The following is a 24,009-nucleotide window of genomic DNA, read 5'->3' as shown; positions in this document are numbered from 1 at the left end:
TCGCCTCAGCCTGGATGTGCAGTGCTGGAGTCGCATGGTCGGATTCCCTGACTGAGAATATTGATACCCTGGATAGGGACAATATTTTGTTAACTATAGAACATTTAAAGGATGCATTACTATATATGCGTGATGCACAGAGGGATATTTGCACCCTGGCATCAAGAGTAAGTGCTATGTCCATCTCTGCCAGAAGAGCGTTATGGACGCGACAGTGGTCAGGGGATGCGGATTCCAAACGGCACATGGAAGTATTGCCGTATAAAGGGGAGGAGTTATTTGGGGCTGGTCTATCGGACCTGGTGGCCACGGCAACGGCTGGAAAATCCACCTTTTTACCCCAGGTCACTTCACATCAGCAGAAAAAGACACCGTCTTTTCAAACTCAGTCCTTTCGTTCCCATAAGTACAAGCGAGCAAAAGGCCACTCCTTTCTGCCCCGGGGCAGAGGAAGAGGAAAAAGACTGCACCATGCAGCCGCTTCCCAGGAGCAGAAGCCCTCCCCTGCTTCTGCCAAGTCTTCAGCATGACGCTGGGGCTTTACAAGCAGACTCAGATATGGTGGGGGCCCGTCTCAAGAATTTCAACGCGCAGTGGGCTCACTCGCAAGTGGATCCCTGGATTCTACAGGTAGTATCGCAGGGGTACAAACTGGAATTCGAGGCGTTTCCCCCTCGTCGGTTCCTGAAGTCTGCTTTACCAAAGTCTCCCTCCGACAGGGAGGCAGTTTTGGAAGCCATTCACAAGCTGTATTCCCAGCAGGTGATAATCAAGGTACCCCTCCTGCAACAAGGAAAGGGGTATTATTCCACGCTGTTTGTGGTACCGAAGCCGGACGGCTCGGTGAGACCAATTTTAAATCTGAAATCCTTGAACACTTACATAAAAAGGTTCAAATTCAAGATGGAGTCACTCAGAGCAGTGATAGCGTACCTGGAAGAAGGGGACTATATGGTGTCTCTGGACATCAAAGATGCTTATCTCCACGTCCCAATATACCCTTCTCACCAAGGGTACCTCAGGTTTGTAGTACAAAACTGTCATTATCAGTTTCAGACGCTGCCGTTTGGATTGTCCACGGCACCTCGGGTCTTTACCAAGGTAATGGCCGAAATGATGATTCTTCTACGAAGAAAAGGCATTTTAATTATCCCTTACTTGGACGATCTCCTGATAAGGGCAAGATCCAGGGAACAGTTAGAAGTCGGAGTAGCACTATCTCAAGTAGTGTTACGTCAGCACGGGTGGATTCTAAATATTCCAAAATCGCAGCTGATTCCAACGACACGTCTACTGTTCCTAGGAATGATTCTGGACACAGTCCAGAAGAAGGTGTTTCTCCCGGAGGAGAAGGCCAGGGAGTTATCCGAGCTAGTCAGGAACCTCCTAAAACCAGGCCATGTCTCAGTGCATCAGTGCACGAGGGTCCTGGGAAAAATGGTGGCTTCTTACGAAGCGATTCCATTCGGAAGATTCCATGCAAGAACGTTTCAGTGGGATCTACTGGACAAATGGTCCGGATCGCATCTGCAGATGCATCAGCGGATAACCCTGTCGCCAAGGACAAGGGTGTCTCTCCTGTGGTGGCTGCAGAGTGCTCATCTACTAGAGGGCCGCAGATTTGGCATTCAGGATTGGATCCTGGTAACCACGGATGCCAGCCTGAGAGGCTGGGGAGCAGTCACACAGGGAAGGAATTTCCAGGGCTTGTGGTCAAGCATGGAAACATCTCTTCATATAAACATTCTGGAACTAAGGGCCATTTACAATGCCCTAAGTCAAGCAAAACCTCTGCTTCAGGGTCAGTCGGTATTGATCCAATCGGACAACATCACGTCAGTCGCCCACGTAAACAGACAGGGCGGCACGAGAAGCAGGAGGGCAATGGCAGAAGCTGCAAGGATTCTTCGCTGGGCGGAAAATCATGTGATAGCACTGTCAGCAGTGTTCATTCCGGGAGTGGACAACTGGGAAGCAGACTTCCTCAGCAGACACGACCTTCACCCGGGAGAGTGGGGACTTCACCCAGAAGTCTTCCACCTGATTGTAAACCGTTGGGAAAAACCAAAGGTGGACATGATGGCGTCACGTCTAAACAAAAAACTGGACAGATATTGCGCCAGGTCAAGGGACCCTCAGGCAATAGCAGTGGACGCTCTGGTAACGCCGTGGGTGTACCAGTCAGTGTATGTGTTCCCTCCTCTGCCTCTCATACCAAAAGTACTGAGAATCATAAGAAGGAGAGGAGTAAGAACTATACTCGTGGTTCCGGATTGGCCAAGAAGGACTTGGTACCCGGAACTTCAAGAGATGCTCACGGACGAACCGTGGCCTCTACCTCTAAGAAAGGACCTGCTACTGCAGGGGCCTTGTCTGTTCCAAGACTTACCGCGGCTGCGTTTGACGGCATGGCGGTTGAACGCCGGATCCTGAGGGAAAAAGGCATTCCAGAAGAAGTCATCCCTACTCTGGTCAAAGCCAGGAAGGACGTAACCGCAAAACATTATCACCGCATTTGGCGTAAATATGTTGCGTGGTGTGAGGCCAAGAAGGCCCCTACAGAGGAATTTCAACTGGGTCGTTTCCTTCATTTCCTGCAAACAGGACTGTCTATGGGCCTAAAATTAGGGTCCATTAAGGTTCAAATTTCGGCCCTGTCGATTTTCTTCCAGAAAGAACTGGCTTCAGTACCTGAAGTTCAGACATTTGTAAAAGGGGTGCTGCACATACAGCCTCCTTTTGTGCCTCCAGTGGCACCTTGGGATCTCAATGTGGTGTTGAGTTTTCTAAAGTCACATTGGTTTGAACCACTTTCCACTGTGGACTTAAAATATCTCACATGGAAGGTATCGATGCTGTTAGCCTTGGCTTCAGCCAGGCGTGTGTCAGAATTAGCGGCTTTATCATATAAAAGCCCTTACTTAATTTTTCATTCTGACAGGGCGGAATTGAGGACTCGTCCTCAATTTCTACCTAAGGTGGTTTCTGCATTTCACATGAACCTACCTGCGGCTACCAGGGACTTAGAGGACTCTAAGTTGCTTGACGTTGTCAGGGCCTTGAAAATATATGTTTCCAGGACGGCTGGAGTCAGAAAATCTGACTCGCTGTTTATCCTGTATGCACCCAACAAGCTGGGTGCTCCTGCTTCTAAGCAGACGATTGCTCGTTGGATTTGTAGTACAATTCAGCTTGCACATTCTGTGGCAGGATTGCCACAGCCAAAATCAGTAAAAGCCCATTCCACAAGGAAAGTGGGCTCATCTTGGGCGGCTGCCCGAGGGGTCTCGGCTTTACAACTTTGCCGAGCAGCTACTTGGTCAGGGGCAAACACGTTTGCTAAATTCTACAAATTTGATACCCTGGCTGAGGAGGACCTGGAGTTCTCTCATTCGGTGCTGCAGAGTCATCCGCACTCTCCCGCCCGTTTGGGAGCTTTGGTATAATCCCCATGGTCCTTACGGAGTCCCAGCATCCACTAGGACGTCAGAGAAAATAAGATTTTACTTACCGATAAATCTATTTCTCGTAGTCCGTAGTGGATGCTGGGCGCCCATCCCTAGTGCGGATTGTCTGCAATACTTGTATATAGTTATTGTTACAAAAATTCGGGTTATTATTGTTGTGAGCCATCTTTTCAGAGGCTCCTTTGCGTTTATCATACTGTTAACTGGGTTCAGATCACAAGTTGTACGGTGTGATTGGTGTGGCTGGTATGAGTCTTACCCGGGATTCAATATCCTTCCTTATTATGTACGCTCGTCCGGGCACAGTATCCTAACTGAGGCTTGGAGGAGGGTCATAGGGGGAGGAGCCAGTGCACACCACCTGATCCTTAAGCTTTTATTTTGTGCCCTGTCTCCTGCGGAGCCGCTATTCCCCATGGTCCTTACGGAGTCCCAGCATCCACTACGGACTACGAGAAATAGATTTATCGGTAAGTAAAATCTTATTTTTCAACACGTCCGCCACAGGTCGCTGAGTCTATCTGGCTGGATCCCACTCCGGTGGGGACTCGTCTACTAATTTTCCGAGAATTGACTAGGACATGTGACTTGATTGTATAATCCGAGGGGGGGACATTCTGAGTTACAAATGTTACCCCTCACTGTTTTCTATTAGATCTTGCCGTTTCCCTTCTGGAAGGGGAGGTAGTACGTGACGCCGTACAGAGGTGCGTCAGGTTCAGGGAATTGTTCTGCTCTTCCAAAAAAAAAAAAAAGGCTAAGAGGTTTAAATGCGTGGTCCTCCGCATTCGGATTACCTGGGTGGATATCCAGGATTGTCTTTGCCATTTCATAGGAGTAATGGCGGTATGATGGTTCTCTTTCAACAGTAAGAGCCATTCTTATTCTGTTCTGGGACGCTCCCCAGATTAAGGCGAGATCAAGAAACGAGTGGTGCAAATCGTTGTTTCTCTTTGACTGTTTCAACAGTGGGAATGACTGTTGTTCCCAACGACGCAGAGTTCGGAGGTGGATGTAAGAGTGGATTCTGACCGGTTGAGGTTCCGTGTTTTTTCCTGTGGAAAGAGATCTGAGGATCCAGAGTCGGATCAGATTTGCAACAGTGTAAACCCATCAATACGTTCCGTTGATGAAGAAGATGGTTGCGGCCTACGAGGCCATTCGGTGAGCAGGTCAAATGCCAGAGTGGTTTTGGCGGGACCAGTTGGACATGTGGTCCGGGTCTCACCTTCACATGCACCGGAAAATAATCCTATTGTCCAGGACCAGGATATCTCTCCTGGGGTGGCTGCACAGTTCTCACCTCCTAGAGGGACGAAGGTCCAGGATCCAGGATTAGATCCTGGTGTCCATGGATGCAAGTCTCCGAGGCTGGGGAGCAGTCTTTCCAGGGGAAGAATTTCTAGGGGAAAAGGTCAAGCCGGGAAGCTTATCTGCAATAAGCATTCTTGAATTAAGAGCTATTTACAACGAACATCTTCTTTGCGATCTGCCCGTCTTAATTCTGTAGGACGATTTAACAGCAGTGGCGTAAGTAAGCCGCTAGGGCGGAACGAGGAGCAAAGCGACAATATCAGAAGCCGCAAAAGTTTCCGCTGGGCGGAAAGGCATGTAAACCCTCTATTAGCGGTCTTCGTTCCGGGTGTAGACAACGGAGAAATAGACTTCCTCAGCAGACACGATCTCCATCCAGGAGAGTGGGGTCTTCATCAAGAAGTTTTCACAGAAGTGACAAGTCTTTGGGGAATTCCTCAATTAGACATGATGGCGTCTCGCCTCAACAAGAAAGTTCAGGGATATTGTTCCAGGTCATGGAACACTCAAGCTATAGCAGTGGACGCCCTCGTGACACCTTGGGTGTTTCAGTCGGTCTATGTGATCCCTCCACTTTCACTCTTTCCAAAGGTGATAAACATAAGAAGAACAAAGGTTCAGGCGATCCTCATTGTTCCGGTCTAGCCAAGGAGGGCTTGGTATCCAGACTCACTCATAGAAGATCCTTGGCCTCTTCATCTACGAGGGGACCTGTTACAGCAAGGATCGGGCGTGTATCAAGACTTACCGCGGCTGCGTTTGACGGTATGATGGTTGAACGCCATATCCTAGCCCGTAAGGGTATTTCCGGTGAAGTCATTCCCACATTGCTTCAGGCTAGGAAAGGAGTAACGGAGAAGCTTTACCACCGTATTTGGAGGAAGTATGTGTCTTGGTGTAAATCCAAGAAGGCTCCTACGGAAGAATTTCACTTATCAATTTTCTTTCAAAAAGTTTGGCCACCTTTCCAGAAGTTCAGACTTTCGTGAAAGGAGTGCTGCACATCCAACCTCTATTTGTGCCCCAGTGGCACCATGGGACCCTAACGTGGTGTTGCAGTTTCTTATGTCACACTGATTTCTCATTTGGAAAGTGGTCATGCTATTGGCCTTGGCGTCCGCAAGGCGGGTGTAGGAATTAGCGGCTTTGTCTCACAGGAGCCCCTCTTTGATCTTCCATGTGGATAGAGCGGAATTGAGAACTCGGCAACAATTTCTGCCAAAAATGGTTTCTTCGTTTCACAGGAACCAGCCTATTGTGGTGCCTGGGGCTACTTAAGCCTTGGCTGACTCGAAGTCTCTCGATTTAGTCAGAGCTTTGAATATTTGTGTCGGCAGAACGGCACGGATTGGGGAAACAGAGGCTCTGTTTATCCTGTATGCTCCCAACAAAATTGGGGCCCCTGCTTCTAAGCAGACTGCTACAAGCTGGATCTGTGATAGGATTAGGCATGTTCATTCTATGGCTGAATTGCCGTTACCGATGTCGGTGAAGGCCCATTCTACCAAGAAGGTGGGCTCTTCTTTGGCGGATGCCCGAGGAGTCTCGGCGGTTCAACTTTGCCGAGCAGCTACTTGGTCGGGTTCAAACACTTTGCTAAGTTCTACAAGTTTGATACCCTGGCTGATGAGGACCTCATGTTTGCTCAATCGGTGCTGCAGAGTCGCCCGCACTCTCCCGCCCGGTCTGGAGCTTTGGTATAAACCCCATGGTCCTTTTGGAGTCCCCAGCATCCTCTAGGACGTAAGAGAAAATAGGATTTTAGTACCTACCGGTAAATCCTTTTCTCCTAGTCCGTAGAGGATGCTGGGCGCCCGTCCCGGTGCGTACTGTGTCTGCAGTTATTGGTTATGGTTGCACTTTGTGGTGTTTCCTTTCTGTCAGGTTGTCGCTGACGTTGTTCATGCCGTTGCATGCGGTTTCTTATTATTGGTTGTGTTGACACACGGGTTGTGTTGCATATTCTCTCAGCATATGGCTGTATGTTTTTCATACCGTGGGCTGGTATTCTGTTGAAGGCCATGTCTTGCGGGATGTTTGTGGTGTGAGCTGGTATAACACTCACTGTGTTTAAATTTATAAATTCTTTTCTCGAAATGTCCATCTCTCCTGGGCACAGTTTCTAACTGAGGTCTGGAGGAGGAGCATAGAGGGAGGAGCCAGTTCACACCCAGTTTAAATCTTTATAGTGTGCCCAAGCTCCTGCGGATCCGTCTATACCCCATGGTCCTTTTGGAGTCCCCAGCATTCTCTACGGACTAGGAGAAAAGGATTTACCGGTAGGTACTAAAATTCTATTTTATTTTTTTATTTTTTTATAGATAGTAGCTCGGGTTGTAAAACTGTATGTTAGACTAAAGAAAGCCTTTTACTGTCGGCATGCTGGGCATTGCATTATTATTATCCCTTATTTATAGCTCTACAATAACTAGAGGACAACAGACCGGGTCCTGCAGGACGCACTGTGAGTCAGAGTCCTGAGGAATGGTATTGGCTGAGGTGCACACAGGACTCTGACTCACAGGGCGCCCTGTATTACTCGGAAACTCCTGAGGCTGTATCCTCTGTCAATCACCTCCTGTCCCCCAGTACTGCCCAAAGTGCTTTCTACCCTTACCCCCTCCATCCCCTAGCACTTTTTGCCCCTAACCCCCTCCTTGCCCTGAGTACTGCCCCAACTGCTATCTACCTTTACCTCCTCCCTACCCCAATCACTCCCCCCAGTATTGCCTAACTCTAACCCCCTCCTTGCCACCAGCACTGCCCCAGCTGCTATCTCCCCTTACCCCCTTCCTACCCCAAGCACTACCTGCCTCTAACCCTTTCCTTGTCTCCAGCACTGTCCCATCTGCTTTCTGCCCTCATCCCCCATAATATGTGATGGGACACAGAAATAGTGGAGTAGGACCCCAATTTTTGCAAGTGAGTGGTCCCTAGGACCCACAAATTCTTTAGCTCCGCGCGATCACTTGGCACTTGCAGAGTCGCACAGGACATAGCACGCTGAGAGGGACTGTTTGTTGCAAGTGCAGTAATCCTGTATAATAACGATATCTGTAGTTATTAAATGTGCCCGCTGATTTTACAAATAAAGATTAGAGAGCTTAAGCAGAAAAGCTCAGTGTCTCTATGTCGTACAGATTTCCTCTGACCTCTAACTTTGTACGTGTACTGTTCACCAGAGGCTTTGTTCTAGTGAATGCAGTGACGGTTACAAGTAATAACGATTATTCTGCAGACGTTGAGTATGTGGGATTAGTCTCTCAAAATGTTTTAGTTTTTATTTAGGATTTTTTTAAGGTTTGACACATGGCACACACCTGTGGTCCTTACTGTTTGTCCTGTGCGTATAAGCATGCTGAAATGAATGTCATCAGGGTATGATGTCACTAAAAACTTTCTGCACACCTGAGAGGCGGCCTCTCCCTGGTCCTGCAGTAGTGATCTAAACCAGAAGTGACACCAGGGCCGGTTCTAGCCCTTGTGGCGCCCCAGGCAAAAATAGGGGCGTGGCTTCATAAAGGGGTGTGGTCAATGTGCCCCCAGTACTATTGCCCCCGTTTGTGCCCCCAGTAGTATTGCCCCCATTTGTGCCCCCAGTAGTATTGCCCCCGTGTTTGCACCCAGTAGTATTGCCCCCGTTTGTGCCGCTTTTAAAAAGAAAAAAATGAATACCATCCCTGTTCCTGATTCCCGACCGCTGCTGCCCTCCGTCTCTGGCCGCTGGCGCTGCTCTTCTGATCTATGGAAGAGACGTCATGACGTCTCTCCACAGAACCGCATAGACACTAGAGGTCAATCATGACCCCTAGTGTCTAAGTGGCGCTCCCACAATGCAGTGCAGTGCACAATGACTTCATCTCGCACCGCACAGCAGTACTGGCATGGGGGGGGCACCACCAGTAGCGGATCTTGCCACGGCGTCGGCGCCCTCCGGAAGGCGGCGCCCCAGGCAAAAGTACCATGTGTCCGTAGCAAGATCCGCTACTGAGTGACACCCACAGTCCTCAGGAATTGCTGGAGGAGCAAGACCCCATAAAACACTTCTGGCGACTTATGTCACCTGTGTGATGACTTTTATTTTAATGCTTTTTTCTTTGGTTTGCAAATTAATGATCGGGAGAGAGGAAAATAAGTTTATGGTTTTTCATTGTTCCCTATTAATCCTCTGATGCAATACAGAGAGTATCCTATCTACAACTCTCCGTTACATGGATCAGGGTTTCCCTACAGTAACTGCATCTCTGTTATATAGTTAGAGTATTACCTATTATGGAACCATTAGCCAAAGCTGTGTTCCAAATGTTTTAAACCTAATGGCCTCTCAAATATAAATCAAAACCTTTCAATACATTAAGCTACTGTGACTTGACGGTCTGTAATGTATCTATTCCGCACCATTCATCTCTGAGAGGCTAGCCTGTCACTCGTACTCGGCTGGCTCAGATAAGAGTAAATGTCCTATACACCTGCCTGCTGTTTCCCCTATTTCCCGATGTATGGCACTGCTGATCAGAACCGCCGATGATCGGGAATCCGTCTGGGAATCGGGGAAATTCCTCATGTTAAAAAAATCCAACAGTCAGAATTGGGGAATCGAGATTTTTCAACTTGTTGAATATTCCCTGACCCAGGCATCGGGAGATTGGGAAATTGCGACAAACCATCGCAGACGTCTGGGGGTCTGTAGTTAGAGAGCATCTTAGGCTTAGGGGCAGATGCATCAAACCTTGGAGAGAGATACAGGGGCAGATGTACTAAGCCTTTGAAAGTGATAAAAGTTGAGAGAGATAAAGTACCAACCATTCAGTTCCTAACTGTCCTTTTTCAAACACAGCATTTACTGGCTGATACTTTATCGCTCTCCAAGGCTTTGTACATCTGACCCAGAGTCCCAAACATTCGGCTTCTAACGGTCATTTTTCAAACACAGCCTGTCACATGACAGAAGCAGAGAGGCCAGTACTTTATCTCTCTCCACTTTATCTCTTTCCAATGTTTGACAAATCTCCCCCATACAGGGCCATGTTGTTCACCTTTCTTTGTGTCAACCTTTTGACCCTGTCGACCTTTCCAACAGTCGACCCCTTTTGCCGGGTCGACCTATTCATGTGTTGACCTTTTGACCCCTTCGACCTAATGCATGTCGGCCTAATGACTGTAAACCTTTTCAATGTAGATCTGCTGATCCATACCCAGTCTGCATGGGAGTACTTTACCCCTATCTCCACATGCTTCCATACAGTGAATGGCAGTCAGCACTCTGATTGGTGGCTAGCTCTAGCCATCCACCAATCAGCATGCTGACAGCCATTCACTGTTTGGCTGTGAGGAGACTGTTAGAGAATCCTCCTCTGATTGGGTGTAATTCGCCTTCTCTACCTGTTTCCCAATAAGCTCCAGAGGCACCAGCCAGCACTCCCCTGCTGAGAAGCCCTAGAATTGTTTGCATTGTCATGCTACGTATGAGTAACTATGTGCAAGGAGAGTTTGGAAAGCCCCTATTTATAGTTACACTTTAACATACTTTGGGTTTATTGTGCCTAACTATACTGTGACAAGAACACTGGGATAGTGTTTGAGGGCAGGTATATTTGTCCCAGGTTCTTGTCTTACATGTTTTAGAAAATGTTAACTTCTAGGAAAAATGCTTTTTGTTTTGTCTGAACCTTTTCAGTTTGCTGTAAAAGCTGGGTAAAGGCTCTGAGAGAGAGATAAGGCGAGTTCTAGACATTGGGCCCAGTTCGGGTCTTTGGCCTCACAGAGGGCTAATCAGGGTTTCAGCTGTGTAAGAGTGTTATAGTGCTTCTAACCTGATTAGTATGGGCAGACTGCCTGGGAAGGCTGCAGGATCTGTGTGTGAGAGACACGCTTTCTGATGCAAGTGAGCTATACAGTATGTACTGAAGAACTCTGTGTTTTGTTTAGTGACAGTTAGGAATATCTTATGTTTAGTTAGTGCCGGACAGGCAAGGTATTTTTATTTTGGGGTTTGTTTTATTTTCTGTTTCAATAAAACTGGCCGGGGTCAGTTGTACCAGAAACTGGACTTGTGTTGTTCCTCAGCTGCTGCGTGCGGCCATATTCCCCAGGAAAAGGCGCCTTGCACCCCTACAGTGTTACAACTTGGTGGAGAATGCGAGCACACCGTTCTGCGCATAAGTGAAAGCAGCAGCTTTGTGAGGCCTGCAGAAAATGGTGGTTTATGCAGATACAGCCCAGTGTGAAGTTACTGAGACTCACCCCTGAGGGTTTGATATATGTCCTGGGTGAAAGCAGCTACAAAGCCGCCTGAAAAATCTGTCGACATGGAGGATCTGCTTAAAGCCTTGCTGCAAGCTACAGCGGCTCAGCAGGAGGCCAACCGACAGCAGCAGGTGGCAATGGAGGAAAATAGGAGACAACAGCAGGTGGCAATGGAGGAAAATAGGAGACAACAGCAGGTGGCAATGGAGGAAAATTGGAGACTACAGCAGGAGGCCAACAGACAGCAGCAGGTTGCAATGGAGGAAAATATAAGACAGCAGCAGGTGGCACTGGAGGAAAATAAGAGACAACAGCAGGCAGTTGTTGATGAACTTTACAGGCAACAGCGTCAGGATAGAGAGGCCTTAGCAGAAGTGGTGCAGAGACTTGCAGCTCGGGTTGGAGATGTGGCCGTCAGTGCTCCAACCAGCTCTAGTTCTATACGGGCCAGTCACTTCCTGCAGAAAATGACAGAGGCTGATGATGTGGAGGCCTATCTGACCACGTTTGAAAGGACTGCCGAGCGTGAGAACTGGCCGAAAGCACAGTGGGCCAGTCTGCTGGCACCTTTCCTGTCAGGTGAGCCCCAAAAAGCTTACTTTGATTTAAGCCCTGCTGAGGCTCGGGACTATGATAAACTAAAGACTGAGATCCTGACCCGCCTGGGAGTCACGCTGTCAGTACGAGCACAACGGGTGCACCGTTGGCTGTACGCCATGGAGAAGCCTCCGTGCTCCCAGATGCACGACCTTATTCAGCTAACAAAAAAATGGCTACAGCCAGAGACATTAACTGGTCCCCAGATGGTGGAAAGAGTCGTCATGGACCGCTACTTGAGATCTTTGCCCATGGTCCTGCGCAAGTGGGTGAGCCATGGAAACCCGGGTACTGCTGACCAATTAGTGGACATGGTAGAGAGGTATTTGGCAGCAGAGGAACTACTGATGACCACCCAGCAACCCATAGATCCTCGACAGCGCCCTTCAGTAAAGACTGGTAAGACTGTTCTGTGGGAAAACGTTGCTGGGCGGTTAAGAGAACGCAAGGCTGGAGAGACTGTAAACACTGGCCCTGGAGACAGGCCAATGGGGCTAGAACGGTCTATGCTGCCCAAACGGGTTGATAATTGTGTGGTTAAATGTTTTAGGTGTGGTATGCCAGGTCATGTTATTGCCAATTGCCCAGTCACGCAAGAACCCATGCAATGTGATGCTGCCTTTGAATGTCGCAGAATGTCTTTCTTTGCTAGGTTAGCCTGTACTGTGGTACCTTCACCTGAGCTGGAAAAACAAATGTGTGATGTGTTCTTAGAGGGTAACCGGGTAGAGGCCTTGCTAGATTCAGGAAGTTTAGTTACCCTCGTGAAAGCTGGGTTAGTGAACCCCTTAAAGGTCCAGCAAATACCTATTGGGGTAACTTGCATACATGGGGATACCCAACATTATGCCACTGCTGAGGTGAATATAGAAACTTGTTGTGGGTCAGCAATGGTTAAAGTGGGACTGGTCCCTACCTTGGTGCATGAGGCCATAATAGGGAGGGATTTTCCTCATTTTTGGAAACTGTGGGAATCACGGTTATCAACAGATGTGAGAAGTAAAAAGCCAGTTGATAATACTGGTGATTTTTTGGATGTACGTGGGTCTTCGGAACTTTCTGGCCCTTTGCCTTTTGCTAGTTTGGCTGGGGAAGTGACAGATGGGGAGTCCAGTGAGGACCCTCTTGCCGGGAACAGAGACATAGTAGTTAGAACTGAAAGCGTGCCTGACCTGGAGGTAAAGAAGGATCTGTTTGCGTCTGAACAGTTAAAGGATCCTACCTTAATAAAGGCTAGAGAGAATGTTAAGATTGTTAATGGGGAACCTGTGGTACCAGGTGACAGGGTTACGTATCCCCACATGGCCATCTGTAATGAGCTCTTGTACCACATTGTCAAAAGGGGTGAGGATGTGGTGGAACAGCTGGTAGTTCCCCAGCCTTATCGGAGAACGGTACTAGATTTAGCTCATAGTCACGTTACCGCAGGACATTTAGGGGCAGAAAAAACCACTGAAAGAGTTTTACAAAGGTTCTTTTGGCCAGGGGTTTATAAAGAAGTGTCTGAATATTGTTCTTCCTGTCCTGAATGCCAGTATCATGCCCCTAGACCCCATTTCAGGAGCCCACTAGTTCCCATGCCTATTATAGAGGTCCCGTTTGACAGAATAGCCATGGATCTCGTGGGGCCCTTGTTAAAGTCTGCTCGGGGCCATCAGTATATCCTGGTAATTATGGACTATGCCACTCGATATCCTGAGGCTGTCCCTTTACGCACTATCACAACCAAGGCGATAGCTAGGGAGCTGGTGCAGGTATTTAGTAGAGTGGGAATACCAAAAGAAATTTTGACTGACCAAGGTACTCCATTTATGTCAAGGATCATGAAAGAGTTGTGCAAGTTATTTAAGGTCACTCACCTCAGGACGTCCATCTACCATCCCCAAACTGACGGGTTGGTGGAAAGGTTTAATAAAACATTAAAAAGTATGTTAAAAAAGGTTGTTGAGAGAGATGGGAAAAACTGGGATTGTTTGTTGCCCTACTTGTTAATGGCCATCAGAGAAGTTCCTCAGTCCTCTACGGGGTTTTCTCCATTTGATTTGTTGTATGGTAGACACCCCAGAGGGCTGTTGGATATTGCCAAAGAGACGTGGGAAGGACAGCCCACTCCTTATAGAAGCGTTATTGAGCATGTAACACAAATGCAGGATAGGATTGCAGCCGTGGTACCTGTTGTCAGAGAGCACATGGAACAGGCCCAAAGTGCTCAACAGAGGGTCTATAACCGGAGTGCCAAGATACGGGAATTTGCTCCTGGAGATAGAGTTCTTGTTTTGGTACCCACTGTGGAAAGCAAATTCCTAGCTAAATGGCAGGGTCCATTTGAGATTAGGGAAAAAGTGAATGAGGTTAATTACAAAGTATACCAGCCGGGAAAGAGAAAACCCGAACAGATCTACCATGTTAACTTAATCAAACCCTGGAAAGATAGGTTGTCTCTGTCAGCGGAGCCTTGCCCTTCGGTGTCTTCACCCCGGTTGCTTCCCGCAGTGAAGGTGTCAGAGACATTATCAGCTGATCAGAACAATCAGGTTAAAGAATTTCTCATCCAAAATAGGGAGGTATTTTCAGAGCTGCCTGGCCGAACGACCATAATAAAACATGACATTGTCACAGAACCAGGGGTCAGGGTTCATTTAAAGCCATATAGGATTCCTGAAGCTCAGCGAGAAGCTATTTCTAAGGAAGTTAAAACCATGTTAGAACTGGGAGTCATAGAGGAGTCTAACAGTGAGTGGTCCAGTCCCATAGTGCTCATCCCGAAGCCCGACGGTAGCATACGCTTCTGTAATGACTTTCGTAAGTTAAATGAGGTGTCCAAGTTTGACGCATACCCCATGCCCCGTGTGGATGAGCTTGTAGAAAGGCTGGGAACAGCCAGGTTTCTCACCACATTGGACCTGACCAAAGGTTACTGGCAAATACCTTTATCTGATAGCGCCAAAGAAAAAACAGCCTTTTCGGTTCCGGAGGGGCTGTACCAGTATAAGATGTTACCCTTTGGGTTGCATGGGGCTCCAGCAACCTTTCAACGGGCGATGGATAAAATTTTGAGGCCCCATAGAAAATATGCAGCTGCCTATTTGGATGATGTGGTAATTCACAGTACAGACTGGGGGTCCCATTTGGTTAAAGTACAAGCAGTACTGGACTCAATCAGAGAGGCAGGGTTAACTGCTAACCCAAAGAAGTGCTGCCTCGCAATGGAGGAGGTCAAATACTTGGGCTTCACCATAGGCAGAGGTCTGATTAGGCCCCAATTGAATAAAGTTGATGCTATTCAAAACTGGCCTCGTCCAGTGAATAAAAAACAGGTAAGGGCTTTTTTGGGAATTACTGGGTACTATAGACGGTTTATTCCTAATTTTGCGACCACAGCGGTGCCGTTGTCAGACCTTACCAAAGGGAAGCAGTCAAATGTGGTGAAATGGAACCCTGATGCAGAAAAGGCGTTCCAAGCGTTAAAAGTGGCTTTGTGTTCACAACCGGTGTTGATAACACCAGATTTTTCAAAAGAATTTGTGGTACAGACAGATGCCTCAGAGGTAGGGATAGGTGCTGTGCTGTCCCAAACCAGAGATGGGGACGAACACCCTATCATTTATTTGAGTAGGAAACTCAATGAGCATGAAAAAAGGTATGCCATTGTGGAAAAGGAGGCTTTGGCCATTAAGTGGGCACTAGATACCTTGAGATATTACCTCTTGGGTAGACAATTCAGACTAGTGACAGACCATGCCCCTTTAAAATGGATGTATGTAAATAGAGGCAAGAATGCTCGTGTAACTAGATGGTTTCTAGCGTTGCAGGACTTTAAGTTTACCGTCGAACATAGACCGGGAACACAATTGGCCAACGCAGATGCATTGTCTCGCATCTTCTGTTTGGGGGCTACAAGTGTTCCGGCCCCTAGGTCGAAACAGGGGAGGGGGATATGTGACAAGAACACTGGGATAGTGTTTGAGGGCAGGTATATTTGTCCCAGGTTCTTGTCTTACATGTTTTAGAAAATGTTAACTTCTAGGAAAAATGCTTTTTGTTTTGTCTGAACCTTTTCAGTTTGCTGTAAAAGCTGGGTAAAGGCTCTGAGAGAGATAAGGCGAGTTCTAGACATTGGGCCCAGTTCGGGTCTTTGGCCTCACAGAGGGCTAATCAGGGTTTCAGCTGTGTAAGAGTGTTATAGTGCTTCTAACCTGATTAGTATGGGCAGACTGCCTGGGAAGGCTGCAGGATCTGTGTGTGAGAGACACGCTTTCTGATGCAAGTGAGCTATACAGTATGTACTGAAGAACTCTGTGTTTTGTTTAGTGACAGTTAGGAATATCTTATGTTTAGTTAGTGCCGGACAGGCAAGGTATTTTTATTTTGGGGTTTGTTTTATTTTCTGTTTCAATAAAACTGGCCGGGGTCAGTTGTACCAGAAACTGGACTTGTGTTGTTCCTCAGCTGCTGCGTGCGGCCATATTCCCCAGGAAAAGGCGCCTTGCACCCCTACAGTGTTACAATACGCATGACCCGAATGTTGTATCATATGTATGACGTGTATCCTTTGGCTCTGGTATTAGGATTAAGCTGCTTTTTTTACGTTATTAATTGTTTTTATGTACAAATACCCCTTCTCATATCGGGTATGGGTCATAGGGTCGACAGTCATTAGGTCGACCACTATTGGTCGACAGTGACTAGGTCGACACTTGAAATAGGTTGACACGGTCATTAGGTCGGCATGGAAAAAGGTCGACATGAGTTTTTATACTTTTTTTTTGGTGTCGTTTACGCCGTAAAGTGACAGGGAACCCCAAATAGTGCGCCATGCTTCGGGCAAGGTTACTATTCCCAATTGTACTCCACGTGGATCGTAAAGTATGAAAAAGTAAAAAAAATGAAAAAAAAAAATGTGAAAAAGCATGTCGACCTAGTGACCATGTCGATCTAATGCATATTGACCAATAGTGGTCGACTTAATGACCATATACCCTCATATCCATCCGACGCATGGAACCTCTGTCTGTACCGAGATGTTGGGGCCACTAGAGTTTATTCTGCATTGTCAATGATGGAAAACTTTCTCGCCTGTCAGCAGCTTCTGATATTACATTCCGTTTTAAAGTTTTAACGTATATGCAGCTTCTGATACTATGCTGGAAAACATTTTTACAGTTACCAATGTATTGGCGTCTTCTTTATAAATGTAGTTTGTAAAATGTGCCCTAATATGGCAGATGTAATTCATTCTTCTTCATTAGGATCAGTAGCCTGGAACCCGCAGTGAGCGGTATATCGCTGGCCTGGTTTCCTCTTAGGTAGTTTTCTAAGCCGTGAAAGCACTTTTATTAATTATGCATAAGCACCAGCATCCTGACTGCTACATTACACTATAAAGTTTTGGGGACTTATATCTAGAGGCTTCGGTTTTTTTTTTATACTTGTTCTTAAAAAGGAAAATGAAAAGTACAATGCAAGTCACTCCTTGGTAGGAGTTCTTCAGAAGCTCACAGTCAGATCTGACTGAGAACGTGTCCTTAGCCTGATGAAACGTACCTGGGTGCGGAAGTTGCAAAATAAAAGTAATATAGTTCTTCACCTTCAGATGACTGTAATGTATTCCCATTTACATGCCCTACTGTGGTTTCTTATTTCTTGCTTACTTCTGGATTTTTTTTTATCCATATCTTTATATGCGTAGGCAGCGGTGATGCTGCACTGTCTATGTTGGACAGAGCTGTGATCAGCTTTGCCTTCTGTCCTGGAGCTAGGACTGTAAAAATATGCCTGCTTATTTAAAGACATGACTGAAAGACACAGAATGATCTGGAGAGAGAAGCGTATTCAGTAAAAGTTGCAGGAGTGCCTGCACGTACAGTATAGATAAAGGGGTATATTCAGTTAGGGTCGGATCCATTCCGACATGCATTTGTCGTAATGGATCCGACAACCCCTATTCAATCTCATCTCAATTCGACTTTTAAAAAGTCGAATTGAGATGAAGGACCCAGAGGAGGAGAGGGGGGGGGGGGGGGGGAGCCGCGGGCAGACGGAGGAGAGCAGCACTACAGTAGCGCTGCAGGAGGATGTCACACAGCCGCCAGACCTCATGGCAGTGTCCACCCGGCTCCAGCAAGCGTGGCCTCACTTGCTGGAGCCGGGTGGATGCTGCCGTGAGCGGCGCGACTGTGTGACATCCTGCTGCTGCGCTGTGCTGTAGCGCTGCTGTCCCCAGTATGCCCTGCGGCTGTCCCCAGTCTCCCTGCGGCTCCCCCCCCCCTCTCCTACTCTGGTTCCCACATCTCAGTCCGACATTTTTTTATGTCGCACTGAGATGCTCAGAAACGGGGCCAAATCCTGTCGAATTTGCTATACCACCGATTCACGTACTAATCCACAAGTCGAATTCCACGACTTGTCGAATAAAAACTGATGGGACTGAATAGGTGGAATCACGATTCGACATTAAAAAGTCGAAAACTGCCGTCTTTTTGACAGACGGCAGTTTTCGACCCTAATTGAATATACCCCCTAGTCATCTGAAGGTGAAAGATGCTTTTAATGGGAAGCGCCACCCTCTGTGTCTTAGCCCTAGCCGACACCCCAGGTGTTTTTAGCCGTATCCTCCACCCCTACTATCCTTGCCCTAGCCACCACCCAAGGCGGGATAGGGTAGGGGTCAGGGGAAGGACGAAATAATAACCGCCTGCATTCCGACCTCCGTCTTGGGTATCACACCGCTTCTTGTGTGCACAATCAATTTTGTGCGTTATTATTATTAACGGTTGTTTATATAGTGCACACATGTTACATATTACAGAGATTATCATTCACGACATCAGTCAGTGACCTGTGGAGCTTGCAATCTATATTCCTTACCTCCTGGACGTACATACACTGACATTTTTTTGTCAGCTGCCAGTTGACCTACCCATATGTTCTTGAAATGTAGAAGGGGGACAGGAGCACCCGGAGTAAACCCATGCAAACACATAGAGGACATACAAACTCTACACAGATGATGTATTGGTCAGAAATTGAACGCAATACTGTGATGCTGTAATGCTAACCATAACTGTGCTGCATTCCTCAGTTGTAATATTTATGTATTTTACAGGTGACGTGCGCAATGATATCTATGTTACACTGCTTCAGGGGGACTATGACCGAGGCAACAAAACCACAGCCAAAAATGTAGAAGTCACCGTATCCGTGTTTGATGAAGATGGGAAACGGTTGGAGGTATTTTTGTTCGTGTCTATTTTTTATTACCTCATTACATTGGTTTTTAAACCGGTTGTGGGGACCCAGAAACAGGCATCATATTAAGAAGAAGTCTCAGCAAATTTTGGAAAGCCTTCAACTGGCCAACCTGTTTTTCATTGTAGATTTCTGTATATCATTAAAATAAATAATACGCTCAAGTACAAGAATGCTAAAAAATAAAATCACGTTGAGGTATTTTAGAGTCCGATGGACGTGGCAGTGAGAGCACCGATCATAGAACAAAGGTCAAATTAAACCCCCAAATTCCTGTTACAAACAAAGTAATTGTGCGCTGAGGTTAATCCTCCCCCAGCCAGATCCATACCCGCCTGCAGCATGTCAGTCAATGGCAGAATGTTTAAGGCAACTTATTGATGAGCTTATTCCCTCTTTGTGTGTTGTATTCTTTTGTATCAGTAAGATTGACAGGAGGGCTCTGGGAAGATACATTATAAAAGATTACGAGGAAGAGAATCAATGGCAGCCAATGGTAACTCACTAGCACAGGCAGAGAAACTAATGTCGTATAATATCGTCCATCTCAGTCCTATAATAATACTTACCTTACACAAATACAGAGGGAAACCTATTGGTTCCTATTGGTAACACAGCGCCCCCTACAGCAGCAGTAGTTCTGTTACTGGCTAATTTTTAATTGTAAAAAAAGAAAAGAAAAACAATCTATTTATAATAAACGTAATATATAACAATATAGTGATTCATTTACCCTAATCAAGGTTAATATAATCTTTCTTTCTTTCTTTCTTTCTTTCTTTCTTTCTTTCTTTCTTTCTTTCTTTCTTTCTTTCTTTCTTTCTTTCTCATGTTTTCTTTCGCTTGCTCGTTTTCTTTCATTCACTTACTTTCGCTCGCTTTCTCTCTATCTTTCGCTCTCTTTTCTGTAGTGTGTGTGTGGGTTTCAGGCTCGTAGTAGCAGGCTTTGCCTACAGGAGCCTACTATGGACAAAAAGGGTCCCATCCAGCTGGTTGGGAAGAAGTGATTCCAGCCTGCATGGCTGCTTTGTTCCCCACAACAACATTGTCCCCGTGGGTCCATATATCCAGATGCCTGCAGAAGACCTTCAGAATAGGGACCTTCCCTGCTTATGGCATTAGGCATATATATGTTATGTTTCTACAATAATGAACTAAACAGTTTGTGGTATGGAATTCTATAGTCTCTGTAGGGAGTCTCTGTAGGGGAGCTCGGAGCACCTAGATTTATTTCTGTCCTCCTGTCCTTTTTCCTGAAGAATGTCATTTACCCGGGGGCTGGTGATGAAGCCATTTCGGAATACAAATCGGTAATATATTATCAAGTGAAGCAGCCGCGGTGGTTTGAGACTGTAAAGGTAAATTGTGAATATTTTTCTTTGTAAATCCAAATAAATGTTTTGAATGTTGCTAGAAGATGTTAAGCTGAACACGTTGGTGGGCGAACCATAGCTAAGCTTCACCGTTGTAATGCATACTCTATCTACAGATGGTTATTATTCGGTAAAGTGAATGTGTGCAAGTGGTTTTGTATCTGTCACAACTTACAATGGTTGCGGACGTTCCCACAAGTTATGGTAAAGGCGTTCTCCACGCTGTTGTTTTTATATTGTATCAATCTCTCACAGCCCTCACCCTCCCGCAATAACTTGTTTTACTACAAATACCTAGCCCAATCTTACCCTGCAATCGCATTCCAATGCTGATCACTTAGCACACGTCCCGGAGGCCTGACCTTAAGAAGTTCCACTAATATAATTCAATGGAGTTTGCAGGTACTAGGTCCTAATGCAGTTTCTAATCAGTTATAGCTGGCAGGAGACTGCTGGGAAGCTAGGACCCAGGAATTCTAATTAATGAGGTGTATAATACCTTACTGCCAGGACCTGGTGAACTTACAGGAGTGCTCCACTGTGTCAGTCAGCATCGTTCTACGTTTACTAGTCAACTACGGGCTAGTGTTTTGTAATAAAAGAAAGTTACTCTCCAAAGGTGGCAAATACTGTAGGTAAAAAGAAAACAAAAAGTTGCCAATAGCAAATATGGGGGCAGATGTATTAAGCCTGGAGAAATAATAAAGAAGTGATCAGTGGAAGGTGATAGTGCGCCAGCCAATCAGCTCCTAACTGTCATTTTTCAAACCGTAATGATTGGCTCGTGTGTTATCACCTTACACTTATCATAACTTAATACATTTGCCTCATGATTTCAAGTTGCATTGTATTTAATTGAACTAGTTTAATAACATTATCACCATAGAGACTGTCTTGTGTTTTATTAATATGTTCGTACTAATTTGGAAACATGTATTATACTTTTTTTTTTTTATTATTTTTTTAACAGTGGCCTTTCTGTAGAGACCTTGTTATGTGCAATTAAGCTTATTGTGCCTTTTGTGACTGTTACCACAAGTGTAACAGACTCATAGTCCCCAAATAATGATATTATTGCTGGTCCAGGACTGAAGTCACTAATTTTTTTCTCTGTTTTGTTGAAGGTTGCAATCCCAATTGAAGATGTTAATCGGACTCATTTACGGTTTACGTTCCGCCACAGATCATCCCAGGAGTGTATGTAGTAGACATTACTTAGTTCTGTTTTCCATCGTTTGCCTTTGACCATAGAGTATGCTTAGATACTGTGTACATGTATGTATGTGTGTGTGTGTGTGTCTATATATATATATATATATATATTTCTCTAACGTCCTAGTGGATGCTGGGGACTCCGTCAGGACCATGGGGAATAGCGGCTCCGCAGGAGACAGGGCACAAAAGCAAGCTTTTAGGATCACATGGTGTGCACTGGCTCCTCCCCCTATGACCCTCCTCCAAGCCTCAGTTAGGTTTTTGTGCCCGTCCGAGAAGGGTGCAATCTAGGTGGCTCTCTTAAAGAGTTGGTTAGAAAAAGTTTTTAGGTTCTTTATTTTCAGTGAGTCCTGCTGGCAACAGGCTCACTGCATCGAGGGACTTAGGGGAGAGAATTTCAACTCACCTGCGTGCAGGATGGATTGGATTCTTAGGCTACTGGACACCATTAGCTTCAGAGGGAGTCGGAACACAGGTCTCGCCCTGGGGTTCGTCCCGGAGCCGCGCCGCCGACCCCCTTGCAGATGCTGAAGATTGAAGAGGTCCGGAACCAGGCGGCAGAAGACTTTTCAGTCTTCCTCAGGTAGCGCACAGCACTGCAGCTGTGCGCCATTGTCTGTCAGCACACTTCACACAGCGATCACGGAGGGTGCAGGGCGCGGGGGGGGGCGCCCTGGCAGCAATGTAGAATACCTGTATGGCGAAAAATACATCACATATAGCCCTTGAGGCTATATGGATGTATTTAACCCCTGCCAGACTTCACAATCTCCGGAGAAGAAGCCCGCCAAAAAGGGGGCGGGGCCTATTCTCCTCAGCACACAGCGCCATTTTCCCTCACAGAAAGGCTGAGGGGAAGGCTCCCAGGCTCTCCCCTGCACTGCACTACAGAAACAGGGTTAAAACAGAGAGGGGGGGCACTGATTTGGCGATATACATATATATTAAATGCTATATGGGAGGAACACTTATATAAGGGTTGTCCCTGTATAATTATAGCATTTTGGTGTGTGCTGGCAAACTCTCCCTCTGTCTCCCCAAAGGGCTAGTGGGTCCTGTCCTCTATCAGAGCATTCCCTATGTGTGTGCTGTATGTCGGTACGTGTGTGTCGACATGTATGAGGAAAATGTTGGTGAGGAGGCGGAGCAAATTGCCTGTAATGGTGATGTCACTCTCTAGGGAGTCGACACCGGAATGGATGGCTTACTTATGGAATTACGTGATAATGTCAACACGCTGCAAGTGGGTTGACGACATGAGACGGCCGGCGAACAAATTAGTACCGGTCCAGGCGTCTCAGACACCGTCAGGGGCTTGTAAAAACGCCCATTTACCTCAGTCGGTCGACATAGACCCAGACACGGACACTGATTTCAGTGTCGACGGTGAAGAAACAAACGTATTTTCCTTTAGGGCCACACGTTAAGGGCAATGAAGGAGGTGTTACATATTTCTGATACTCCAAGTACCACAAAGAAGGGTATTATGTGTGAGGTGAAAAAACTACCTGTAGTTTTTCCTGAATCAGATAAATTAAATGAAGTGTGTGATGATGCGTGGGTTTCCCCCGATAGAAAATTATTGGCGGTATACCCTTTCCCGCCAGAAGTTAAGGCGCGTTGGGAAACACCCCTCAGGGTGGATAAGGCGCTCACATGCTTATCAGAACAAGTGGCGGTACCATCTACAGATAGGGCCGTACTTAAGGAGCCAGCTGATAAGAGGCTGAAAAATATCCTAAAAAGTATACACACACATGCTGGTGTTATACTGTGACCAGCGATCGCCTCAGCCTGGATGTGCAGCGCTGGGGTGGCTTGGTCGGATTCCCTGACTGAAAATATTGATACCCTTGACAGGGACAGTATTTTATTGACTATAGAGCATTTAAAGGATGCATTTCTATATATGCGAGATGCGCAGAGGGATATTTGCACTCTGGCATCAAGAGTAAATGCGATGTCCATATCTGCAAGAAGATGTTTATGGACACGACAGTGGTCAGGGGATGCAGATTCCAAACGGCACAAAGATGTATTGCCGTATAAAAGGGGAGGAGTTATTTGGGGTCGGTCCATGGGACCTGGTGGCCACGGCAACTGCTGGAAGATCCACCGTTTTTTACCCTAAGTCACATCTCTGCAGAAAAAGACACCGTCTTTTCAGCCTCAGTCTTTTCGTCCCTATAAGATATCTGCCCAGGGATAGAGGAAAGGGAAGAAGACTGCAGCAGGCAGCCCATTCCCAGTAACAGAAGCCCTCCACCGCTTCTACTAAGTTCTCAGCATGACGCTGGGACCGTACAGGACCCCTGGATCCTACAAGTAGTATCAAAGGGGCACAGATTGGAATGTCGAGGCGTTTCCCCCCTCGCAGGTTCCTGTAGTCTGCTGTACCAATGTCTCCCTCAGACAGGGAGGCAGTATTGAAAACAATTCACAAGCTGTATTCCCAGCAGGTGATAATAAAATTACCCCTCCTACAACAAGGAAAGGGGTATTGTTCCACACTATAGGGTGGTACTGAAGCCAGAAGGCTAGGTGAGACC

General features: G+C 46.6%; 1 protein-coding gene across 2 annotated transcripts in view; it reads left to right on the top strand.

Annotated features, from left to right (window-relative positions):
* The window catches only part of DOCK1 (dedicator of cytokinesis 1), a 649,074-nt gene that overhangs the window by 179,604 nt on the left and 445,461 nt on the right, over positions 1-24,009 (top strand). For both annotated transcript variants that reach the window (XM_063962225.1, XM_063962224.1), the window contains exons 14-16: positions 18,730-18,854; positions 20,132-20,230; positions 21,370-21,442. In XM_063962225.1, coding sequence (XP_063818295.1) covers positions 18,730-18,854; positions 20,132-20,230; positions 21,370-21,442 — 297 coding nt within the window. The remainder of the gene's footprint in view (positions 1-18,729; positions 18,855-20,131; positions 20,231-21,369; positions 21,443-24,009) is intronic.

The sequence above is a fragment of the Pseudophryne corroboree genome, chromosome 3 (genome assembly GCF_028390025.1).
Source record: "Pseudophryne corroboree isolate aPseCor3 chromosome 3, aPseCor3.hap2, whole genome shotgun sequence".
NCBI lineage: Eukaryota > Metazoa > Chordata > Amphibia > Anura > Myobatrachidae > Pseudophryne > Pseudophryne corroboree.
This window is presented reverse-complemented; position numbering and strand designations above follow the sequence as displayed.